Source organism: Girardinichthys multiradiatus, chromosome 7 (assembly GCF_021462225.1).
Source record: "Girardinichthys multiradiatus isolate DD_20200921_A chromosome 7, DD_fGirMul_XY1, whole genome shotgun sequence".
Lineage (NCBI taxonomy): Eukaryota > Metazoa > Chordata > Actinopteri > Cyprinodontiformes > Goodeidae > Girardinichthys > Girardinichthys multiradiatus.
Window position 1 is genome coordinate 15,916,457 of NC_061800.1, and position 23,227 is coordinate 15,939,683.

Here is a 23,227-nt window from a genome sequence, read left to right on the forward strand (position 1 = left end):
GGATCTCAACTTACAGTGGCACATTGAAACTATGAAATCTTACCCTCACATTGTTTTATTAATGCAGTAATTTTCCTTAATACTAAATCAGTTGCATCATCTGATCCCACATGAATACTCCAATAAGCCAAACCATTAAAACCACCTTGCCATAATAACACCAGCACAATTATTAGACTTCTGGTGTTGCCTAAATCATCTCCTCTGGTGTTTGACCACCAGCATGTCAGCTGTTGGTTCCTTGGAGTCGTTTGGTTTGTGGGATGATGTCTTTGTGAATACGAGCAGTCCGAAGATTTATTTGATGATTTAGTCTAAAATAGAGAGATTGTGTCTGCTTACCTATCAAAACTATCCCTATTTGTAAACTGAGGTGCTGTGAAGTCATTATCAGTTTTAGTTCATTTACCTGTAATAAATGGCCGTCATATTGCTTGAGTTTGTAGAAAAGTAAATAAATCCTAAGAGACGTGGAAGGTTAACAGCTACTCAGATCGACCTCTCATTTCAGATGGCTTCAGGCATTTAAAACAACTCAAACTGAAACAGTTATTTCAGTGGGATACAATGCTACATTTATGCATATTTAAGATATACATTTTCTCAAGAGGCCATTATTACGTTTGTAGTCGTTTCCTCACCCAAACCTCTATAAAACTACGCTAAAGTTATGTTGGCAAAGGCTGCCGTAGACCAAGCTAAATAGTGTAGAAACATGTAGTGCGGATGAGAAAACAGTGACAAACGTAACACACAATGATGTATTTCATGGAAATAAATATTGCTAAGATGGATGGCCTTCTCACTAGCCTTCCACCACTCAGGGTTTATTTACTAAATTAGCTACAGTAATTTATTTGTCTACTATAGGTAGGGAACACTTACCTATTATACCTTCACAGAACTTCACCTTCTTTATCTTTTAAGTTTAATATAAAATTATGTTGCATTTACTGTACTTTGGATGTGAAAAGCTGAAAATGCCTGATATTGGTTTTTCATGTACTCTAACCCATTAAATGTTATACATTTCACCAAATTTAAGCAAGAAATGAGCTAAGAAAGCTTCAAATCTATGTATTCGTTACATATTCCCAACCAAACTGGAAACCGTAATGTTTTTATTGGTAATGGAAACCACCATTTATAGAGTCGGCACAGCAAAAATGAACAGTTATGACTCAAAACTAGCTCTTAAAACTGACACGAGGCTTATAAAGGAAAAGGGCAACACCAAATGAATGTTGACATTGATGTTTTATAGCCTGGAGAAAAGATGACACACTGTTGGTTGTTACATCACTGTGTTTGCATCTGCAGAAAGGCGTTTCAATAACCAGGGTGAGTAAAGCAAAACCTTTAATAAAATCAATTCAAGGCTATTATATAGTTTATTTCTTACAACACTACAAAGAAATACACTATCGGTCAAAAGTTTTAGAAACACTTTCTCATTTAACGGTTTTCTTTATGTTTATGACTACTTACATTGTACATAGATTCTCACTGAAGACATCAAAACTGTGAATGAACACATATGGAATTATGTCGCAAACAAAGAATTTGCAATGATTTGGATAGATTTCATATAAAAATCTTCAACAACACACTTTAATAATCCCATAAGAGAAAACGCCTTTTTACCGTCATTGTTTTTCACATTTTGACAAAAGTGTACAACCAAAATTGGCCAAGTTGAAAATAAGTTGTGTAAAAAAAAATCTCATTTGATTATAATTTGTTTTAATGCCAGAGTAATTATTTATTTAGAAACATCTGCCTGTTTCATATGAGGGACCAAAAATGACAAAATGAAAAATAAATATGTAAATAAATACACATATAAATAAATACACATTTATTTATACGTTTATATGTGTATTTATTTATTTACATATTTATTTTTCATTTTGTCATTTTTGGTCCCTCATAGTTTCAATGCATGCAAGTCTATTTAGAGTAAGAGAACTGCCAAACCTATTTTGCAATTGTAAAAACCGTTTTGCTTTGACATGGGAGCAAAGGTCATTGCACTTCCAGTTATGATCCCAACACTCAGACTCAGCAGTGCTGTCTTGTAAAGGTTTAGTACGGATGATTCACATCCGTGACCGTGGCTCAGTAACACGTCAGTCACACGATGTTGGCTGCATCCCATCGAGACTCTCAGTCTCCTCAGAACCTGTACTGTTTCTACTCATTTGTCTATTAAAGAAGTAACATACTGTTAGTATATGAGAAATAGGTATTAAACATGCTTTTTCCCCATTTTGTCCTATCTAATATTCAAATTTTCTGAGACTGTATTTTGTTCTTTTTTTAGCTTTAAATCAAAATTAACTGAATTAAAAACAGGAAAAATGAAACACCTGTAAAAGTTTTCTTGTTGATATCATAAATAAAACAACAAAAACAAAGTCCAGAATGCATATTTTTAACTTCAGTAAAGTTAAAGTTAAAGTTAAAGGGCTAAAGTTAAAGGGCTAATTAAAGCGGTGAGCTCAAGCTGGTGTTCGGGGTGGATGCTTTTACAGGAAACCACAGTCCACCAGTTGCAAGCCAGCATGCTGAGGCCATGGTGAACAGTCAGGGAAACACTGTGTCACTTCGAGGAAGTAGGAAACCAGCAGAGCAGGTTTCTGGCCATATGTGGCCTCAGATTTGACCGCAGGAACAAAGGCGCACACATAAAAAGCCTAAAAACCTTTGCAAACCAGAAACCCTTAACCTCAAATTCTATATCATGAGGACAAGAGAACACACCCACACAAACAAACAGATGATGCCAAAAGTATTTCAGCCACAGCAAAGACACTCTATAAGGTCTCTTTAAGAGAGAATAATTTGACAGAAAGTACAAGTTATCTAAAAGAAGGCTGAAAAGAACAAATAGCACCAAAGGCTTGGATCACTAGGATGTTATTACGAAATAAGCAGTCGGAACATAATCAAGAAAGATGGTCGTGAGTCAAAATGTTAATTTATTTTGTCTCATTATGCTAATAGTAAATTAAAATGTAAAATACATTATGGGCTATTTAAACTAAACATACTTCTTGACTGAAGTAGCCATTTTAACTGACTAACTGAATTAAATTGGTCACCCAGCTATGGCCTGCCAATTTAGAAATGCATCAGTACTACAAACCACAGCTTATTATGCTGAAAAAGATGATATACTAAAATAAAAACACAGCAAGCTCCTGTCCTGGCTTGATTGAGTCCAAGGCCCTGTTCAGACCCGGCATTAACATGGTTCCTACTTTAGTGACTGACTTGACCGATGCTTGATCTTCATCCTCAAAACTTCACCGCAGCTGTTGTCCAACACAACCTCGATACAATCATCCCCAAATACATCACATTGCAGACAATATCTAGTAACAGATAAGCATCTTGTAACCCACCTATTATTAGAATACCAACAGAACACATTTTGTTTTTATTGCTAAGAATTACTACATGAACCTTCAGCCACACAAAATCCTGTCCTCCAAACATGTCCACAGATAAATGCTTAATTGTTTTAAATGAGCTGCCAGCAGTGCTGCTGTCTACCAACTGTGTCTAAAGAGTTTAACTGTCTTCTTCTAAACCAGAGACATCCTGGGTCTTACATCTGCTGTTTGAGGTGAGTCCCAGGACAGATTGTGTTCAAGCTGCTAAACCAATGCAGATAAATTGCCCCTGAACACCTTCAGAGGGGGTCTGAGGGAAACTGTCCTCAATTGGTTTTAATCGTTTTTATACATGTGCAGGCTGATCAGGAGCCCAAGAACAAACACTAGTAACAGGTCTGAATTAGGCTGATATGTAAGGGAGAAAATGACTTCATTCAAAGGCCAGAGCTCTATACTCCTAAAACAAACAACTCAACAGAATGTATGGACAAGAATGGAACAAGAACAATTAATTCAACTAAAGACCGATGCTACAGTATGTTTCTCCTTAACACAGAGGATAAGTATTGATTCTTTTAGACAGCAGCACCTAAAACCTTTTTTTTTTTAGAGTTTCAGACATGGTCTTATCCAATGAACATTTAATTTTTTGTTTTTGTTTGTTTTAAACCAGCCAACTTGTCTCATTATCTATTTTTACTTTTGCAAGACACTGAAGTTCTTTTAACTACTCCTTATGCAAGAGTTTCAGCTCTTGTGAACCTCAGGCGCCTTTAAAATGGTTTGGTCAGCAGACACCTTAAACCGGAGAAAAGGATTACTCAGTACTGGGGATTTAAGTGTCTCTTCTGACTTTTGGGTATTTTACAGATAAAGAATACAATATTGTCAGTGAAATTCACGAGTTTTCTCCGAAAACAACAGTATGCTTGGTGATGCAGACGTAAGATGGTTAATAATGCAGAAGGAGATAATCACCGAGAACCAAGATGGCCATCATATTTCTAACACACAAAAACATCAACTGCAATTTAGATTTTTAAGTTGTACAATGCCCCATTTGTACCCTTATTTTCCTGAATGTTCACGTAACAAATAACAGTTCCACCAGCAGAGCAACATCTGGATTTTCTGCTCGTCTCTGATCTTTTATGCATCTTTCTGGGATGAAGAGGAAGAGAAACAGAGGGAAAGATGAATGGGAATTCAAACGTAGCTCAAAGGTCCACCGATTGTACTGTGGCTCTCTGTAGTGAGAGGGGGTCACTTTGACCTGTTCGCACTGGGAGAGAGAACCAAGGATACATACAGAGAGAGAGATGACATCAGGGAAAGAAGAGGACTCGTGCTTTCATCTGCCCGCCGCTGGTTCAAACCACCACACCCCTGAAAGGACACTGCTGTGAGTGTGTGTGAGTGTGTGTGTGTTGGGTCTGTACACGTGTGAATTAAAACTGAAAAGACAAGAAGCGTCAGCTTTGATGTCCCTCATTCACCAAACATACAAATGGAAACGTGAACAAATGAAGAGTCTAAGATTGTGTGTGTCCCCCAGAGACTGTCAATCTTTTGAAGTGAACCTCTAACTTCCACAGTTCCCTTGAATTCACCGATTCCCACTTCACTCAAAACAACCCGCCACACCCCCTTCCAAAACTAATGGACTGACATGGTCCATCGGGGGCCTGAGAACGTACTCCAATGCAACAACAGGGGCCACCAATCAGGAGGACTCACTGCGCAAGATGTGTGTGCGTTATTGCACATGTGGGAAGAGGTTAAGGGGGCGACGGGGAGTCACAGTCTTCAAACGTAAAGTATTTCCTTCAAAAGGAATCTAAAAAGCAGCAGATCCCATATGTAATCAGCTGAATGCATTTTGATGCTAAACAACTACTCGTTCACCACATACGTGGCTGGAAGAAGAATATGCATATGCAAATGGCAGACTAAAACATGTTCAAAGCAGTAAGAGTGGAAACTGAAGATGGATACTGAAACGTTAGGTGGGCACAAACATCAAGGAATCACCATGTTTGATGATGAATAGATCTTAAAGTAGCATTTCCTTTATAGAAACCAATTAAAAAAATTTTTTTTTAAGATATTTTTTCGGCACTAGTGGCCTTTATTTTTGACAGTAGGTAGACAGGAAAGGGGGTAGAGAGAGGGGGAGACATTCGGTAAATGTCGCCGTGTCCGGGACTCGAACCCGGGACAGCCACTTCGAGAACTGTAGCCTCTGCTGATGGTGCGCTTAACCCCTACACCATCAGCGCCGCACCCGAAACCAATTTTCTTTTAAACTAAAAATGCTTTTGATAAATATTTGATTGCTAATGTCAGTGTCTACTGGTTATAAAGCGCTGCTCAATAGCTGACATACACTTACCATGTGCATGAATGTTGTAGGATGACAGGCCATTAATACCTAAGCTAACTTCGCCCACAAAGTTGTTTAATTTTAGCTACAAACTGTGACAGAGACAAAGAGATAAAACATTTTATAATTTACCCCTCCCCAAATCAGGATGCATAAACAGAGGATTTATGAAGATGAAAAATGAATGGCATTCATAGTAATGGACTGTATCTGTACTTTTTCGCCAGCACTGCAGCGTCATTTGGCTGATGACTTTATACAAAGTGGACTTTTTTTAAATCTATGTTGATTTCTGCCTCAGTCTGACCTGAAGCCCCCTGGGAATGGTTTGACATCACTGTGTGTGACTGCAGGCATGGGAAAAGGAAAGTGGAGCTACGTTCAGGTTTCCTCCTGGTGCTGTGATTCAAAAGGCTCACTGACATACACAGGATGCATAAGGGCTTTTACTGATGCACTGTTTCTGTAAGGGCTTTTACAGTATATAGGCTTTTAAAGTTGCAAAAGTAAAAAAAAAAAAAACCTAAGTTCGAAAAGTTTTTATCATAATTTGACGTTCTGTCATAATATTAAAAGTCGCACACAGTAGAGGAGTGAGGGGAGGAAATCAGAAGGAAAAGCAGTAAAAAAAAAGAAACCGCCTAAAAATGTCAGGTAGATTTAAAAATAAATGTTTTATCTAAATGTTTAAACAGAGTTTCTGGTTCTGCTAATTAACACAGCAGGAGAGTAAGAAGGGATACTGTCATTTGAATGGGCAAACAGCAGGAGAAATGGAGACAAAAACAGGACATGGCAATGAACATGAATGAACTGGTGAAAGCAAACAGAATGAAAACGACGAAGGAGAGTAATAAATGGACTGAAGGAGCCGAGGTGTGCTTTCTATAGAAAACAGACGTATCCAGCTGTCCCGTCCATCCAGCTCTGACCTGAAACCCCTCCAACAAACAGCTCCGCTCACAGCTGTCCACTGTAGCAACCCCAGGCAGCTTTCATTTGCTCTCATTCACTCACAGTTTCATCAATTCATCCATTTTTCCTCTTCACCAATGCTTTAAGCCCACAATTATCATCAGTTGGCCCCTGACGGCCCCCATCCTTGTTCCCGTTTCAGCTGGCCTTTCAAAAAGCCCTGCATTAATAAAGCCAGTGGTTACAGATAAAAAGGGAGGTGAGCGGCGATTATTCAAAGCCCTCCAAAGAGAGAGTGAGAGGAAGCCCAGGTTTCACACCCAGGGGGAGTAAAAGCACCGCCTGCCATTTGCGGGGCTGTCCAAGGGCCTGGTATAAAGACTAACTGGAATATTAATAGAGCAGGCAGGGACTTTAAAAGCCCTAATCTGAAAAACAGGTTTAGAGTAGATTAAAAAAAAACATCCAATAAAACTAACGTTAAACACGATCATGGTGTGGTTTAGGAAGATAGGAGGAGCTTGTTGGAAAAAGCATGTTTTACTCCAAAACCAGAACATGCAGAAAAACTACCATTTCCTTTAATGTACCAATAAAAAATAATCATGGGACTGAGTGGGCTTCAATACTATGATATATTATTTTTTTTTAAATTAACAATTTAGGTTCAAATTGAATTTGGTGTGATTTGTTTTTTCCTTCTGTACACTGATTTCTTGAACTTAACGGAGAAAAACATAAGGCAACAATTCATTACATGACCTAATTGCTGTTATTTAAAACAGGAAAGTAACAATTATTCTTACCATTGCTAGAATAATATAACAAACTGATTGTTACACTGTTATACAAATTAAATGTATATTAAATGCTAAGTTTAACAGTAGATTTTAAATAACATGTCTTACAGCGAGCAACATTACTGTCTTACTACTTATAGATCACCTTTAAAACTGCCTTACATTAACAATGGATGGAGCTCCTTCAGTTTCCAAAAGACAACGGTCTGCATTTTTCCGTAAGAGGACATATTTTCAAGCAGCTGAGTTTGTCTTTCCTGCATGCAAGGAAAAATCGTGGTAGACTATTGTTTTTCCAGCTAGCTGCCCAGCAGTGTACAGCAACAGGTGGGGTGGGGGGAGCATTGCACCATTCTTTGCTCCATACAGCCCATCTCTTTAAAAGGAATTCAGACCATAGGAACAGTATGAGGGGATATTTTACTGGTTTTGAAAGCTTAACCCCAAAACCTTGCTATACCTTGATACAATCTATAGGAGATTTAGTTTGGGTCCAGAATAGTTTCCTTGAGAAGTGGATGAAGCCGTCTTATGTTGATGGTAAAGAAACTACAAAAGCAGAGGATAAACCCACCAGCAGGATTAGAAGGTCAACGTCGAAGTACTTGTTTCAAACAATCAGACTATGTGAGGAGTTTTTTTGTATACCCACATTAGTTTACTAAAAGATCGTCAAGGCGCTCAAAACATCGAGAGTCCAATGGAATAATTTTAAGTTCAGGTCAGCCAGTCCTCGTTTTTAATTCAGCCCTGAAAAGAAGCAGCCATGTGGACATTTAAACTAGACAAAGACATTAAAAGCCAGGCTTGATTGGCCCCTGCTGATGTCAATAAGCGTCTCTACGAGGCCAGCTTTATACTTCTCACTTATGAGCCACATTTTGATGCAGCTGGAGTGATGTTGTCCTTTAAACGAAATGTTGTGGGGGATTAGTTGTGATTGTACTCAACATGATACAGTCTCTAATTATTGTATATAGCTATAAGGTGTTCATGAAAAAATTTGCATACAGAGTTTTTTTAGAGAAAAGGAAAAGCAAAAAGACTATTACACTGCTACAGTCTCTGATGTAAAGTGATCTCACCTGAGAATTTGACATGTGTTTGTAAATGCCACTTACCTGCACACCTAAAGCTCTGAGCGGTGAGCCCCTTCTCCACAGCCAGGCAGGTGAGAATACTGAGGAAACTGGTGGTGACTGACTGCCGCTTGGCTCTCTGGGCCTCCCTCTGCCTCCTATCCCTTGATGGTTTGGATCTAAACAACACTCCTTGGAGATCTGGAGGTCCTTCGCCTGATTCTCTCTTGTCCTCTCGTGCAGGCTGCTGTGCATCCACTGCCTGTTGCAGTGCCTCCACCCATTCCTGGGCTTTTATGTGATCGTCTGCCTGGAGTTTGAGGACCTCATTGGGAAAAGCAGCCTGGAAATACTGCTCTTTATCCGCCCATGACTCTCCAGTCTCTGGTACAAGATCTTGCTGTACTGACAAGCAGGAAGCTAGGGAGTGCTGGAGGACCGGCTGGGACACAGACTCCCTGCCTTCAATAGAGAAGGCTTGGAGAGCAGATCTTGTTAAGACAAAAGTGAAGGCCCGCCAGTTGTTCTGATCCATCAGCAGGCAAAGAGGCCCTGCTTTCAGCACATCCTGGAAGCACTGGTTAAACAGAAGGAGGGTGGTTGGTCTACTCAGAACTCCAGAATTAATAGAAAGGGATACCTCAGTTGAGGTTGGAGTGTCGCTATCCCCATCAGGTCGGGTGTCGAGCCCAGAAGGAGAGGGCGATGAGGAAGGTGACATTGGCACAGGAAATTCAGCACTCTGCTGAACCCCGTTCTTATGCTTGCAGTTTTCCTGCCTTACGGGTCTAGCTGCCTGAACCTTCTCCCACATCAGCTGTCTCCACTGCATTGCTTCCCACTGGTTGGCTGCCCTTAGCTGGAGACGCGTGCTGTTGAAGAACAAGGCCTGGAGTGTGCGTTTGTCGCCAGGCTGGCTCATCTGACTGGACTGGCTGCAGGGTGCCGGTGCGATGACGCTCTGGCAATGTGACAGAGAGTAGGCAGTGCCCAGTTGGCGATTGGCACTGCTGTCCAGAGTGTAGAGGCGTAGCTCGCAGGAAGTCAGCTCAACAAAGCAGGGTGTCCACCGGCCCCGTGGGCCTTCACGTTGCTCCATCTCACCCTGCTTCACCACACTGCTAGTGCTGCTTTTGTCAACTGGGCACAGAAAAGGAGAAATGAGATAAATGATTCATATTTGAATGTTCAGTATCAGTTTAGTCAACAACCCACTGATCAGCCAATTACTGCTTCTGTGGACACAAACGAGATGTTAAAAATGGCTTCTTTTTCATAACACTGTCTCACAAGAGCTGCTTTTCAAAATTTTCCAAAGTGATAAGAAAGTTCACTCATTTGTTTCTCTTTGTTTTGTGCCTCCTCCTCTCCATCCAGGACTTATATATCAAGTTTCCATAAATTTCACTTGGAACCATTTTCATAGTGCTGTCAATAGACAGACATACAAAAGGGGCGTGAAGCAGCAAATGTCAAATGACCTACAAAATACTGGAGAAAACCTTAATACAAGAAAGAGATTGGAGCAGTTTCTACATAAAAAGAGGAACAGAAAGAACCACCTGCAGAACACAATAATAAATGCCCCACAGCATTCACACAAATAGAAAAAGTATGTAAAGCTAAAAAAAGTCAGAACAATATTCAACACTTAAAACAGGGAAGAAAAGACAAGGAACTCTTTACATTGGAAAACAAATGTTTGCTCATTTATTACTTATGTTTTTACTTGTTTATTAATTTGGAGGTGAGCAAAGCAAAGCAGCCTTTATAATATCTAAATTAGAATCATGAGCCATGTTCTGATTTAATCCTAAGTATCAAGTCTTGAAACCTCTACCTGCTGTACATTATACTATGTCAGCTGCACCCCCTATAGATTTTGTGGCCATGTTGTTTTAAATCTGGGCCTAATTACTAAAAACTGTATTACAGGCTGTGCATATTATTTCGTTAATGGAGCAGAAATTTGTTTTCCCAAACAATCTCTTTTTTCAATCTTTACTATGATGTTGACAATCATAAAAGGTTTACTGGCAGCTGGAGTTCCCCGTCTGTGTGTCATGTGTCCTGCTCTGGCTGCTATGCTGGACAGCTGTCCAAGAGAGTCAAATACTACTAATTAAATAGCGCCAGGTTTACAAAGCAGGAAAACAACTTTTTCTCAAAGTTTTGTCCTGTGTTTGAAATATGTTACGAATTAAATCAAAGAGACATATCAAAACAGGGAATAAGAAGGTGTGTTGACAGAACACAATAGTTGCTTTCCTAAATGTGTTCACCCTTGTTGGAGCAGCATATCAAGGCTGACCTCCAGAAACTCAGGTTGGGACAATATATATAGAGCTGTCAGGAAAAGAAACACACTCTTCAGTGTCTGGAACATCAGCGGTGAATAAGTTGGACACAATCCCGATGCTAATGCAGAAGCATGAAATACTGATAAAATGCTTTGTTACGGCATTTTAGAGCTGCTGAGCTGTCAACCATACAGGTAGCATTGGTTTTATGAATTTTAAAGTAGTATCGAACGGCTTTGTAAAAGTAAATCACTAATCTTAACCTTGATAACTAGTTTAAATTTCTATCGTTCAACATGTAGATACACTAAACTAAATCTCACAATAACTATATATACTCTATACCGCCTTCCAAAAACATCTCTAGCTTTTCAAATGTATCTTTAAAAGATTATTAAAGTGTTAAAACCAGTGTTTTTTTCACTTGAAAAGCTGTTCTTACTGGGTGGAGAGCTTTAATTAAAATATCAGCAATCACTTCTAATCAATTTATAAACCAGTCCGACAACCTAATTTTGCTGCAATACATAGACCAAATGGACAAAAATGCATATTTTTTTCTTTAATGCACTGGATCACTCATCTAGAAAACGGTAAAATGGAAAGCTCTGGTTAACTTAAGTGTGGGGAGTGCAGACTCTCATCAATCTTATCAAACCAGTAGCAGACACGGAGTCACTCAAGATCACGGACTATGCATGTTAACAAAGCTTTTGCTAAAGGGATAAATAAATATGCAAATAGGTTTAACTGGAATCGGGCCTAACTGATTGGCAGACTTTATGCTTGGGAGAGTCCAGATGAGAATTAGGAATTGTGGAGAGTAAAACTGCTTTATTAAATTAGCCTCCGCATTTATCTGCTGGATTTTCACATCACACACTAATAGTCCAACATATATATGCACCAGCTTTCAGTCCTAACTGATACTTCACACTCAATACCACTAAATAACTTCCTAGTGTTTCACTCAATCATGCTGCAGACCTCTAATTTATAAAACTGGCTAACTTTCAATTTGACACAGTTTTCCTTGCTGGAACACGTTCATATATCAATCTGTTGTCCAAATAATAGTCCCTTCGTGTCACTCAACTCTTTGCATGCCTATGTAGATTGATAACAAGAAAGAAACAGAACAAATTTTTCATAAAAGCAGATATTTAGTGGAGACACCAGTGTTACGATAGTCACATTGCTGCTTTTCTTGGTATGTATGCAAAAACACGTTACATGCGTCTAAATATGGTGAAATAAAGGGGATTTTGAACTCCTGCTGTGTCTCTGAAGTATGTGTTTTATTGTTGATACTAAACTTAAGCTGAATAATGTGTGGATACTGGGATTAAGGGTGTAAAATCCAGTGTTCCGCTGCCTTCAAGACTTGGTACATTACGGATTTTTTTCGATAATAGAAGATCGACTGGCCATCTGGAAATTGCATTTTATTGCTATATAAGCACACACAAGTTTTCAGATAATTATTAGCTGAATGATTCAGACATATAATGTTTCACTTTAATTTTTAAGCATCCAGCATGCTAAGGTGAGTAAAGCACCTGGATAGTCTAGCACGAGATGCAATAATATTACTGGGACATTGCTACGATATGAGTAACAGTTGCTGTTATTCTGTAGCAGTGGAAAACGTGCAGTATACATGGCCAATGAGAGCTGTGGCACCCATACCGGGGAATTTCATGTCAAAAAAATCTACCGTACCGTGGCTTAGCTGGTGATCAAATTGGATATGCTACTGTGTCAAATGCCTCCTACATCATTAAAACGAAAGGCAGATATGAAATAGTGAAGATGCACAATGTAGCGAATTGGAATTGTTACGGCAATATCAGTGTGTGACTTCTTCCCTCGGTCTCACTATGGATAGGTTTCAATTACATAACATGCCGTAAATGAGCTCACTACACAAACTAAGTTATAACAGGTTTGTTTTTAAAATATATTGAGAAAACAAGGCCAAATTTTAAGAACCAACAAATATCTTCTGTAATCAAGCCCAAAGGAACCCAAAATAAACTTTACATTGACTTTGTCCAAATACATATACAGTGTGCATATTGTTTACATAAAATTGTGTTAATCATTTCTATTTACTGCTAAACATCCCCAACAATCACTAATGGAAAACCAAACAAGCCCCCTTTTTGTTATTTATGTGAATAAAGAGGCACACCAAGGCACAGCTAAATCATTTTGCCTTCTGCTTATTACCATCTTTTTCCTACTTCTCCTCTTTCAGTGCACATCTCGCCAGCCTAAACAGCCTGATACCTTTTCACACATATGCTAATACTAAATAATCCTGCCAGTATCAGCGGCCACGTAATTGGATTGCCTCTTCTCTCGCCTCATTTGAGTCCATTTGCTGACAGGATTACGGGCTATTATCCCCCACGATCCCTGCGGATCTCCTCAGGTCTTCGGATAGTCAAAACACACAAACAAATGGGCTCTCTACGTGTGTGTGTGTGTGTGTGTGTGTGTGTGTGTGTGTGTGTGTGTGTGTTGGGCTCTCAGTCTGAATATGGACGGTCAAGCCACAGCTGTGTCATTTTAAGTTATCATCATCTTCTATCATTATTGCTTTCTCTGGGGATGCTTCAACCTAAGTACAGCACACGCCTCAATCTGCAGTACAAATAGTGGGGGACTTCTGTCCTCCATAAGCCTCTCAAAAGCATTCACTGAATGGACTGCCGATCAGAGTGGAGGAGGAGGTGGTGAGGATGCCTCTCGCAGGTAAGGGCCAGCCTTCTGGTGAGAATCAAGAATACTTCAGGTTCAATAATTTGGTCAACAGAGGGCATGACATCACCTTCAAAGAGTCAAAGCAACAATTTGCACCATAAATGTCCAATTAGGTAAATGCTATGCCAAGGGGGTGATTTACTTAAATAAGAAAAATTAAACCAGGGGTAAACTGTAACAGCACAGACAAATGGATTAAGAAACAATGATTACCTCAAACGTCTGCCAGGTCACAAGTTCATGTGTTGGGTGAGGAATACAATAGTTAACAGTTTACTTTGAAAAAACAGCAGGTGTCAAACCCAGAGCAACTTAAATCTGTTTTGTGTCTGTTTATTGCAACAGGCTGTCTTACAGACCTCGCTCTGTATCTTACTATGGCAAGCACAAGGTTCCTAAACTACTTTTATGTCAAAATGTGATATTTTACCAGAGCTCCCAGTCCTTGTTGGCCCATATAGATAATACTACAGCAGTAGGTTTAAATATGGAAGCCACAAATATGGACAGATGGAAAATATAATCAATTATTTTAATTAATTAATTAAACATATAATTAATCTATCTTTTCATGTTATCCAGACCTGTAGAGATCCTTAAATCAAAATCTAAACATTTCCAGACTGTGTAGAATCCTGGAAGCATCTTCTGGTGCGAACAATCATAGAAGCTCCAGTACAACAAAATACATCAGGGACTGAGTTGGTGAAAGTGCCCCTAGATATGGCATTCCTGCTTTCTTCCCCATGAAGATTATCAAAGCTCCTTTTATTTACTCTGGATTAGCCAAGTGTACCAGATGCACTCATCAAAGTTATACTGGAATGTGGGTATTCTTGGTGTATTAGCTTTCACAATTTTTGAGGAAAATAGTGATTCAATGTGGTGATATTTTTTTTTTGTCATGGACACATGCTTTATTTTGGTTTCTTATTGCAAGCTTGCATGGTAGCTACATTGCTGCCAGGTTCTTCTCCTGGAAACACAGGTTAGGGGAAAACAAAGGTCCAGTGCGCCATTGTCTTGCAACTTTTGGATGCATTTCTGTTCCAACATCCCTGTCCAGCTTGCAAAGCATGGGCCAATGTGAACATGGTGCTATTTATAAAATTGAGGCAGCAGTTTATTCATTCAGATGTCAGGAGAACAAAGTCTCTTAACACCCAAACAGCAGCGGGACTTATTCAAGAAATGAGCGCAGCTCTTCAGCAAACAAGAAACCCCTTTCACATCATAGCTCCAGAAAAAAAAACGCAACCAAAAAACCCCCATTACAGATTATTCTGTGCTTTAACATTATATAGGGTATTCCTCTGAGATCACTGGCTCTGTGTGCTTTCCTGCAATTACAGAATCAAATGGGAATGGCTCACAACTTGACACCTTTAAGGGGATTTTTTCACGGTGCGGAGCTCTGTATTGCAATCCTCATGCACGCTGTCCAAATGCGATATAAGCCCTTAGATATGTACCACCGCATTAGGATAAAGGTTTCGTAGTAGATTTACGTGCAGGTAGGGGTGTTAGCTGCCAGCCTGCTAGTGAAGAGTGCTAAAAGAAAAGTTGCTATGGAGTCGGTCAAAAACAAAAACACAGCAGCGGCTTATTTGCAGATAATTCTGCTGTGTGTGTTTTCGCAGCTGTAAATAATGCTGAAAACTATCCTTCGTATTGACAAAAAACCTGAAAAAAAACCCAAAGATGTTATGAATGGAGAAAAAAAAAAAAAATTGTTTTTCCTGAATCACTTTTCAAACACCAAGTGTGATCAACAGAACTTAGTAGGTTGCAAAACTGACGTTTTTTCTTTAAGTCATTGTGAAACCAGAAATAATTTACACAAAACCCCAACAGTGAACCAAAAAATTTCCATTTTCCAATAAAGGAGCCAAAATCATGCTTAATATAGGCTAAAATGTTTTAAAGAAAAAGCTTTAGATTGTGTCTCTTTAAAACATTTCCCTCAATTTGTGAATACATGTCTTATAAACAACAAATCAATAAATGAAGTTTTGAACAGAAAAAATATAATACAGGACACATACATATAATAATATAATACAGGACACATTGTGTCTCTGCTCTGTTCTCTCAAACCCCCAGTCGGTCGTGGCAGATGGCCGCTCACACTGAGCCTGGTTCTGCTGGAGGTTTCTTCCTGTTAAAAGGGAGTTTTTCCTCTCCACTGTCGCTACATGCATGCTCAGTATGAGGGATTGCTTCAAAGTCAACGCCAGTGACTGTCCACTGTCTCTACATGCTCATCCGGGAGGAGTGAATGCTGCAAGTCATTGACTGGATGCAATCTGCTGGGTTTCCTTAGACAGAAAAACTTTTTATCCAATTTGAATAAATAACTGAATCTGACTGCACTGTTCAATTGTTAGTTATTAATTGGAATGCATGTACCTGACTTCTGTGAAGTACCTTGAGACAACATCTGTTGTGAGTTGGCACTATATAAATAAACTGAATTGAAATACACATAATCTGGTAAATACGTCAGTTATCATGAAAAGGACAGTGTATATATTATAAAATATAATTGTACAACGTCTGATAAATACTCTGGTTTCAAAACCAGGGGCTGGAAGTGGTTAACTGAAAGATACAGTGGAGAGAACAAGTATTTCATACACTGCCAATCTCATTTTAAGCAACCAAAAAAAAACACAGAACAAATCTAGTATACCATTTTAAAAATGTAATCATAAATATTAAGAGTTGGAGCTAAACACTCCATGATCTCTAAAGTAGGAATCACCGTCAAGTAATTTTGGGATTTATTTTTTTACTTTATAAATATCATTAAATGAAAGACATCTTCTATATGCACTCACCGTCCTGCTGCTGGTTGAGAATCACGTTCTTCAACATGTTGCAGTCCACTCTGGGCAGTCCATTGTCTGTGTATGCAGACGGTCGGTAGTTGACATCTGACCTGGACCGATTGTGTCCTTTTTTAAAAACTGACTTAGAAGAGGAGTTTCCAGTGTTGTTGGTGCACTCCTGTATATGGGCCAACAGGTCATTGGTGGAGCGGGCTCGGCTTCTCTTGCCGTGCCTCAAACCTATCCCCAGACCCAGCACGCTGAAGTTGTCAGCCCAGGCCAGGCCAAGGGGCCCCACCTCTGGCTGCTCTCTAGCCAAAATATTCCACACACCGCTGGAGCTCAGCTTCCCCAGAGCAGCACTGGACACATCCTGCAGCTGCTTAGGCTGCCTTGCAGGCTGGCGGTTGCTTGTTTGAGCGAGGCTTGGGCCTTGACCCTGGATCCTATCCATGCAGTGGATGAAGTCCTCTGTTGCCTCCAGAGCTGGGCTAATATCACCCACTACATCAAGTTGCTCAAGACCCTCCATGGCTGTGAAAGGATGGGCTTCTCCTTGAGTAACAAATCTTATAACAAGACAGTCTTCCAGAGCAGGTACAAAAGCCTGGCGATCATGACCACTAAGCAAAACTAACATTTACATGGACATATGTGAGTATTCTGGGCATGCAAACCAGGTATGAAGAGAACTATATTCAGGATGTCTGAAAATTTCTCAAATTTTGGTTTAAACTCTATCCCTGCCCTGCAACTGAAGGCGTCTTCCACTTTTAAAGTCTTACAATGTCCCTTTTACAGCTCTAAAACTCTGCTTTTTTCTTCAGTGAACATGGAGCTTCTGTAAAATAATGCCAAAGCCTAGGAGGATTGATGTCCTTTAAAAAAAGAAAATAAAGTTTTCAGATTCAGAAATCCACTGTCCTGACACTGAAATCACTGCTCTAGGTGGTTATGAGGTCAACTGACAGAGGCTGTCTGGGTCTTTGCTGTAACAAAAGAGAAAAGAGAAAGAGGAAGTTAAAACGAGATGTGCAGAGCAAACACCAAGAACAGAAACACCATTGGCAATAAGAAAACTGTGATTCGTTTTCTAAAAGAAAGAAAAGCACTTGTGTTTAAGTTGATGTTGCTCATTTAAACCGAGACTTTGTTAAGCCAAACATCAGGTAAGAAATAAAGAAGATTTAACTTCAAACATACCAACAGTATCTTGATTAGCTGAATAAAGTTGATCATCCTGTCTTGTATGTCCCAGTGAAATAATGCTTGACTTCCTCCTCAGCTGCTTATCAGAGAACTGAGCAGCGAGGAATCAGGCCTGGGTGGGGTTTCCATTCGTCTGGCCGACGTGCTCATCCTTTCTCATCCTCCTCCTTCCATACACTGTTTATATACAGTGTTCCTATTGATTTTTCTCCTCCTATATAAATTAATTATTTAATGAACATTACATCACTAGAATGCACTGGTAGTGGTTCAAATATGCAATCGTTCAAGATAATTGGTTAAAACTACATAAAGGGACTCTGTAATGGGGTTTTGAGGATGAAGTAATACTTTAAATTTGGTTATTTAGAAATTTGAAGCCTTAATTATTCAGATGTTTCTTATTATATATATATTATTATCCTCTCAACAATAAACTAAACATGCAATGTTTTAATGTAACAGCCAAAGTAGTGTAACGTTCTCGATCTTCAAATCATTTTAGATTTAAAAGAGTCACATATGTTTTCAAAAGAAAGGCATACTTTCCCAAATTTTGGGGGGTTGATTATTTTTTTACTACGCTCCAGAAAAGATTTTTAGTGTATGCTTAGAAAAAAAGAACTGGACATGAGTCAATCATTCCTATAATATGCGTGATGTTCTTAGCCATGTTTAATGAACAGGTGCAATGAAGCTTCCTTCTGATCAGAAGTCACTGAATGTTTATTGCCCTATTTAGTATAAAATTTGAATGAAAGCCAAAAAAAACTTGTTTATTAAAAGACAAAAACTTTGTGCTGTACCTAACATTTTCCAATCTGTGAAGATCTTAATTTCTCAATAAAATCCTACCCTAAATGATTAAATGTGTACCATTCTTGAACTGCGGGCAGGGGCTGTACAAAATCATTCAGAGGGACACAAATGGTCCTGGGCCATACTTTTGACACCCCTGCGTTTGAATTCTTAAAAAGCATTTGGAAGCAGTGTAATTGTGGTTGTAGAGGATAAAATGATTGTAAAATAATACAAATCGAAATTATTCTTTTATTTGAATTGGCTGAATTCAGATGATTTGTAGCTTAATCACTTCTTTTCTTTTTTAGCAAATGATTAGTATTGTCCGGTTTGTATTAATTAACATTAACCACATACACCCATCATATTGTGAATGACATCACGTGCCTACAGACTCAGCTCTGAGTTCATTGTCATGAGTTACTCATTGAAAGTCCTCCAGAGCTATAGATAAATCACAAGAAACCATATCGATCATCCAATCAACTCACTGCAACAGTGTAGCTGTAAAATATTATTTCTGTTCATATAAATATTACAAGTGCATCACATACTAAATTAACTGATTGTTTCCAGGGACTACTTAGCTATTTTCTCGTACTCGTCGTCTTCCACTTTTCCGGGACCGGGTCGCGGGGGCAGCAGATTCAGCAGAGACGCCCAGACGTCCCTCTCCCCAGACACCTCCTCCAGCTCCTCCGGGGGGAACCCAAGGCGTTCCCAGGCCAGCCGAGAGACATAGTCCCTCCAGCGTGTCCTGGGCCGTCCCCTGGGCCTCCTCCCGGTGGGACGTGCCTGGAACACCTCCCGAGGAAGGCGTCCAGGAGACATCCGGTATAGATGCCTGAGACACCACAACTGGCTCCTCTCAATGTGGAGGAGCAGCGGCTCTACTCCGAGCCCCTCCCTACTTAGCTATTTTAACCAATCAAATGTTTAGAGACAACAACTAGGTGAGTTTTTGCTTTTTCCATGTTAAATTTCTCAGTGACTACTTTCTGATGACATATGCGGTGCTGTCAGTATCCACACCATCGTCAACTGACCGGAAATTATTAACAAATCACATTTGTCACCAATGGTTGGAGTAGTGTAAGGAAATGAAAGGACAGCATTTAACCAGCATGGTTTCAATGTGCTACGGCCACATACCAGGGATCTGCGGACAAGCATCAAGCTCACAAGACAATACATGATGTGCGGTTCACGAGAACGAGACACAATTTTAACAACATTTTGGAGAAAATTAAGAATCTTTTTTTTCCACAAGTGAAGGTTTCAGAAATCCAAAGCTGTGCAATCCACAATCTCTATGCTTTACATTTGGTATGAGGTTATTTTTCTGAATTTGGTTCATGCAAAACATGTCCTCTGTTCTTGTTTCCAAAATATTCAAGTTTAGATCAATCTGTCAATAGAAATTTTTTTCACAACTCCAGGTTTTTGTCTACATTCTCTCTGGCAAATGTCACCTGCCTTACCTGCTGATGGTGGTCAGGGGGCTCAGTGGCACAGACTGTATGGCAGCCTCACTTCTATCAGTGTGCCCCAGGGCAGCTGTGGCTACAATGTACCTGACTACTGTCCGTGTGTAAATGTGTGGATGACTGATTGTAGTGTAAAGGGCTTTGGGTTCTCTGGGGACTTGATAAGGTGCTATACAAGTGCAGGCCATTTACCATTTAGAGATCAAATGTTTCCTCCGTACATGCCTCCAATGAAAGTTAAAGATGTGCAGTCCATTTCTGATTGTGGATGCATGAACTTTCATACCAACAGTTGTAAGAACCTGCTGTAGATCCAGTGTTTTTGAGACTTCTTTTACCATCATGTGGTCTACTTTCAGGGTGAACCATCTTGTACGACCAAACCTTTCAGCAGTTGCTTTGAATGTCCTTCACTTTTAGCCTGCAGACACCAGAGAGCCTGATTTGATATGTCTGTGTGTGATTTTAGCCAAATATTTAGCCAAGTGTGAGTGCATGTGGGTGTGTTCTCACCTGAGGTTGCACTTTTGTAAATTACAGTTTAAATAAAGCTTTTTTTTCTTAAATTGAAAGTCTTTGATTGTATCACTTGAATGCCTCAGTATTGTCTAAATCTACTAAAGAAAACTGTCTGTCAAAGGGTGTTTTAATTCTTTCACATGACAGTTAGCACCATCTATATAGCATGCATGTCTCAATTTATTTATTTTGTTTTGTTTTCACAAATAAAATCAAGGTTTCCCAAATCACAAACTATTTTAATGAATATTTGTTCAGTTACCATCAAGTTCAGGGTTGACCAAAGTATTTAAAATTTAAACTAGAGATGGTGAAATGCAGTCTCCATTCTTTAAAAACTTTAAAATAGTCATTTAATTCAGTCCTGTTAGGAAGCTACAAATAAGTTGCCAACTTTAGCATTGTAAGTCAGTGTACATCCATATTTTCTCATTATGCTTAGAAATATTTTGTATCTTCACTGTAATATTGACACTGTTTTTATTTTTGTAAATTGACAAGATAAGTAAAATCCAACCATACACACAATTTAAAACTGGTGGATCCGTCACGTTAGTGTTTTCAGTCAGCTAAACAGAAGTCCTTATTGGTCCACTGCATCCTAGTTGTCCAGACTTTTCACTCATAAATTAAATCGAAATTCAATTCATGGAGTACATTCCTAAGTTATCCAAACGTTACACAGCAGCATTACAAATCCAGACAGAAATATCTGAATGAGTTCAAACAGACTCCCCACTGACCTCTCCCAGCTTGCTGTTGAAGGGCGCTAAGTCGGATTCGGTGAAGATTTCCGCAGATTACATTGGCTGGATTCTGCTTTTCATTCCACAATAAATATTGAAAATACATTCAATGTATTAATCCTAATGGGAAGAAAGGTTATTACACATATCTGTGTATCCTCAGCCGACATCCTTAATTGTGATGGAAACCACACACAGCAAATTTTGGAGGGTACTTTCTACACAGCATCTTACAATCGGTTAGGTTTTCCCAGGGGCCAGTCTGAGGGGATCAACCTGCTAATTTATATTAGTCCAATAAAACGCCCCAACAAATTCTGGACTCAACAGAACTAGGGCTACCCACCATTAGAAATGCATGAGATTGCTAAATTATTTTTATTTATGTTGTGCGTTGTCATAAAGATGCTTCTAGCATGCTCTGTGAATTTAGCATCCTGGACCTCATCATATGTGTCAAGTGAGGTCATCTACTGCAGTCAGACTCCATCCAACAGGCAGAACAGATTACTGACATGCAGAGCTGGAATTCATGACGCAACAAATACTGCATTCTCAACAGCACTTAAGTAATATTAATATTATTAATGTAATATTAATTTGCAATGATTATATATCTTTAATCACACTATATTACACTTTCACTAAACATTTACTAGGTTATCTGTTTGTGGGGTTTTTTTCAAATAATGTTTGATCAGAATAAAGTCTAATTTAATTCATATATTTGCAAAAAAAAATGTTTATATGTAAAAACATTGCAAATACATGTCAGATGCACACTCTCTTCTATTTATAATGAATATCTTTACAAATTGTTTACATGTTCTAAGAAAAATTTAATATATATTAGGTGTATTTTTTTAAACGTCTGATCGTGCGGATCTTGCATTTTAAAACTAATTTTTTATTCTTCTGAGGCTGCAGATCATAGATTTACTATCTAACAATAACAGGTGACGTGTGTAAATAGACATGGTGTTATCTGAGAACATTCACACATACTGTGATTTATTTTTACTTTCCCCACTAAAAATAGTGGGGAATAGTTCTTCAGATGTTAAGCGATAAATTCATGTCAAACTGAACCCAATTACTAAAACACCAGAATTCAAAAGCACTGGTTTTGTTGAAGGAAATCTTTGGAGAAGGACTCTCCATCACTGTAATGATGCCAGTGGCCGTCAGAGACCTATAATCAGCAGCTTCAACCAACTAGTCCTACTCTAGTGTTTGCCTCCGGTTCCATTAAGACTCAACATCTTTGTATAGGACGAATTGAAGCCACAGTCGGCTTTCTGTACAGTTTTAGTAATTTACAATGTACCTTAGACCGGTGTTTCTACAGCTACCACTCGTAAGCAAAATAAGTAAATTAAATAATCTCATATTTGACAAGCGAACCTGGCCGAACTAGGCCTGTTTATCGTTTGCTAATGTGCGCTAACAGCTAACGTTAGCCGCTCTCCATCATGGATCAATGTGACTTCAGCATCACAGATAATATTCCACCAACTCTCAATACAACCACAGTGTTTTGCTGAACCGATACTGCAGTTCCTGGTAGGGAAACTGCCGCCATGCTCCAACCGGTAAAGATAAATCAGACTCACCTTACTCTGTTTACCATTATGTCATTCCAGTCCGTCAGCCTGAAAGTCCCCGGTGTGCAACTCAGGCTGGAGAATGGGGTTCCACATAACGTCCCTAACGTCTGCATAATCACTTATCGTCCACGGAAATTAAAAAAAGTCAGATGCACAGAAAAAGGCTATAACTAAAATCCGACTTTGTGATCACAGGTATTCAACGTATGCAAGTTGTGCAAATGCACCGGTGTAAACTAACGTTTTAAAAATAAAAACTCTGTAAATTACTTATTTACACCTTCTTTTACCTGGAAAAATAATGGGACACTAAATTAATCCCTATTAAACCTTTGACAGATTAAGAGGGGAAAAAACATCTTAATCCAATGTATTTCAAT

At 39.1% G+C, this 23,227-nt stretch overlaps 1 protein-coding gene across 2 annotated transcripts in view; it reads right to left on the bottom strand.

The window, feature by feature from the left end:
• Window positions 1-22,891, bottom strand: part of plekhm3 (pleckstrin homology domain containing, family M, member 3) — a 61,209-nt gene extending 38,318 nt beyond the window's left edge. The window contains exons 1-3 of one of the 2 annotated variants that reach the window (XM_047370580.1): window positions 22,854-22,891; window positions 16,488-17,467; window positions 8,621-9,718 (exon numbers count right to left, since the gene is read on the bottom strand). In XM_047370580.1, the coding sequence (XP_047226536.1) occupies window positions 8,621-9,718; window positions 16,488-17,118 (1,729 nt within the window). In that variant the 5' untranslated portion in view covers window positions 17,119-17,467; window positions 22,854-22,891. Of the gene's footprint in view, window positions 1-8,620; window positions 9,719-16,487; window positions 17,468-17,681; window positions 18,836-22,853 lie in introns of those variants that run through there. The other variant, XM_047370579.1, reaches the window with a different exon arrangement.
• Window positions 22,892-23,227: the final 336 nt, after the last annotated feature.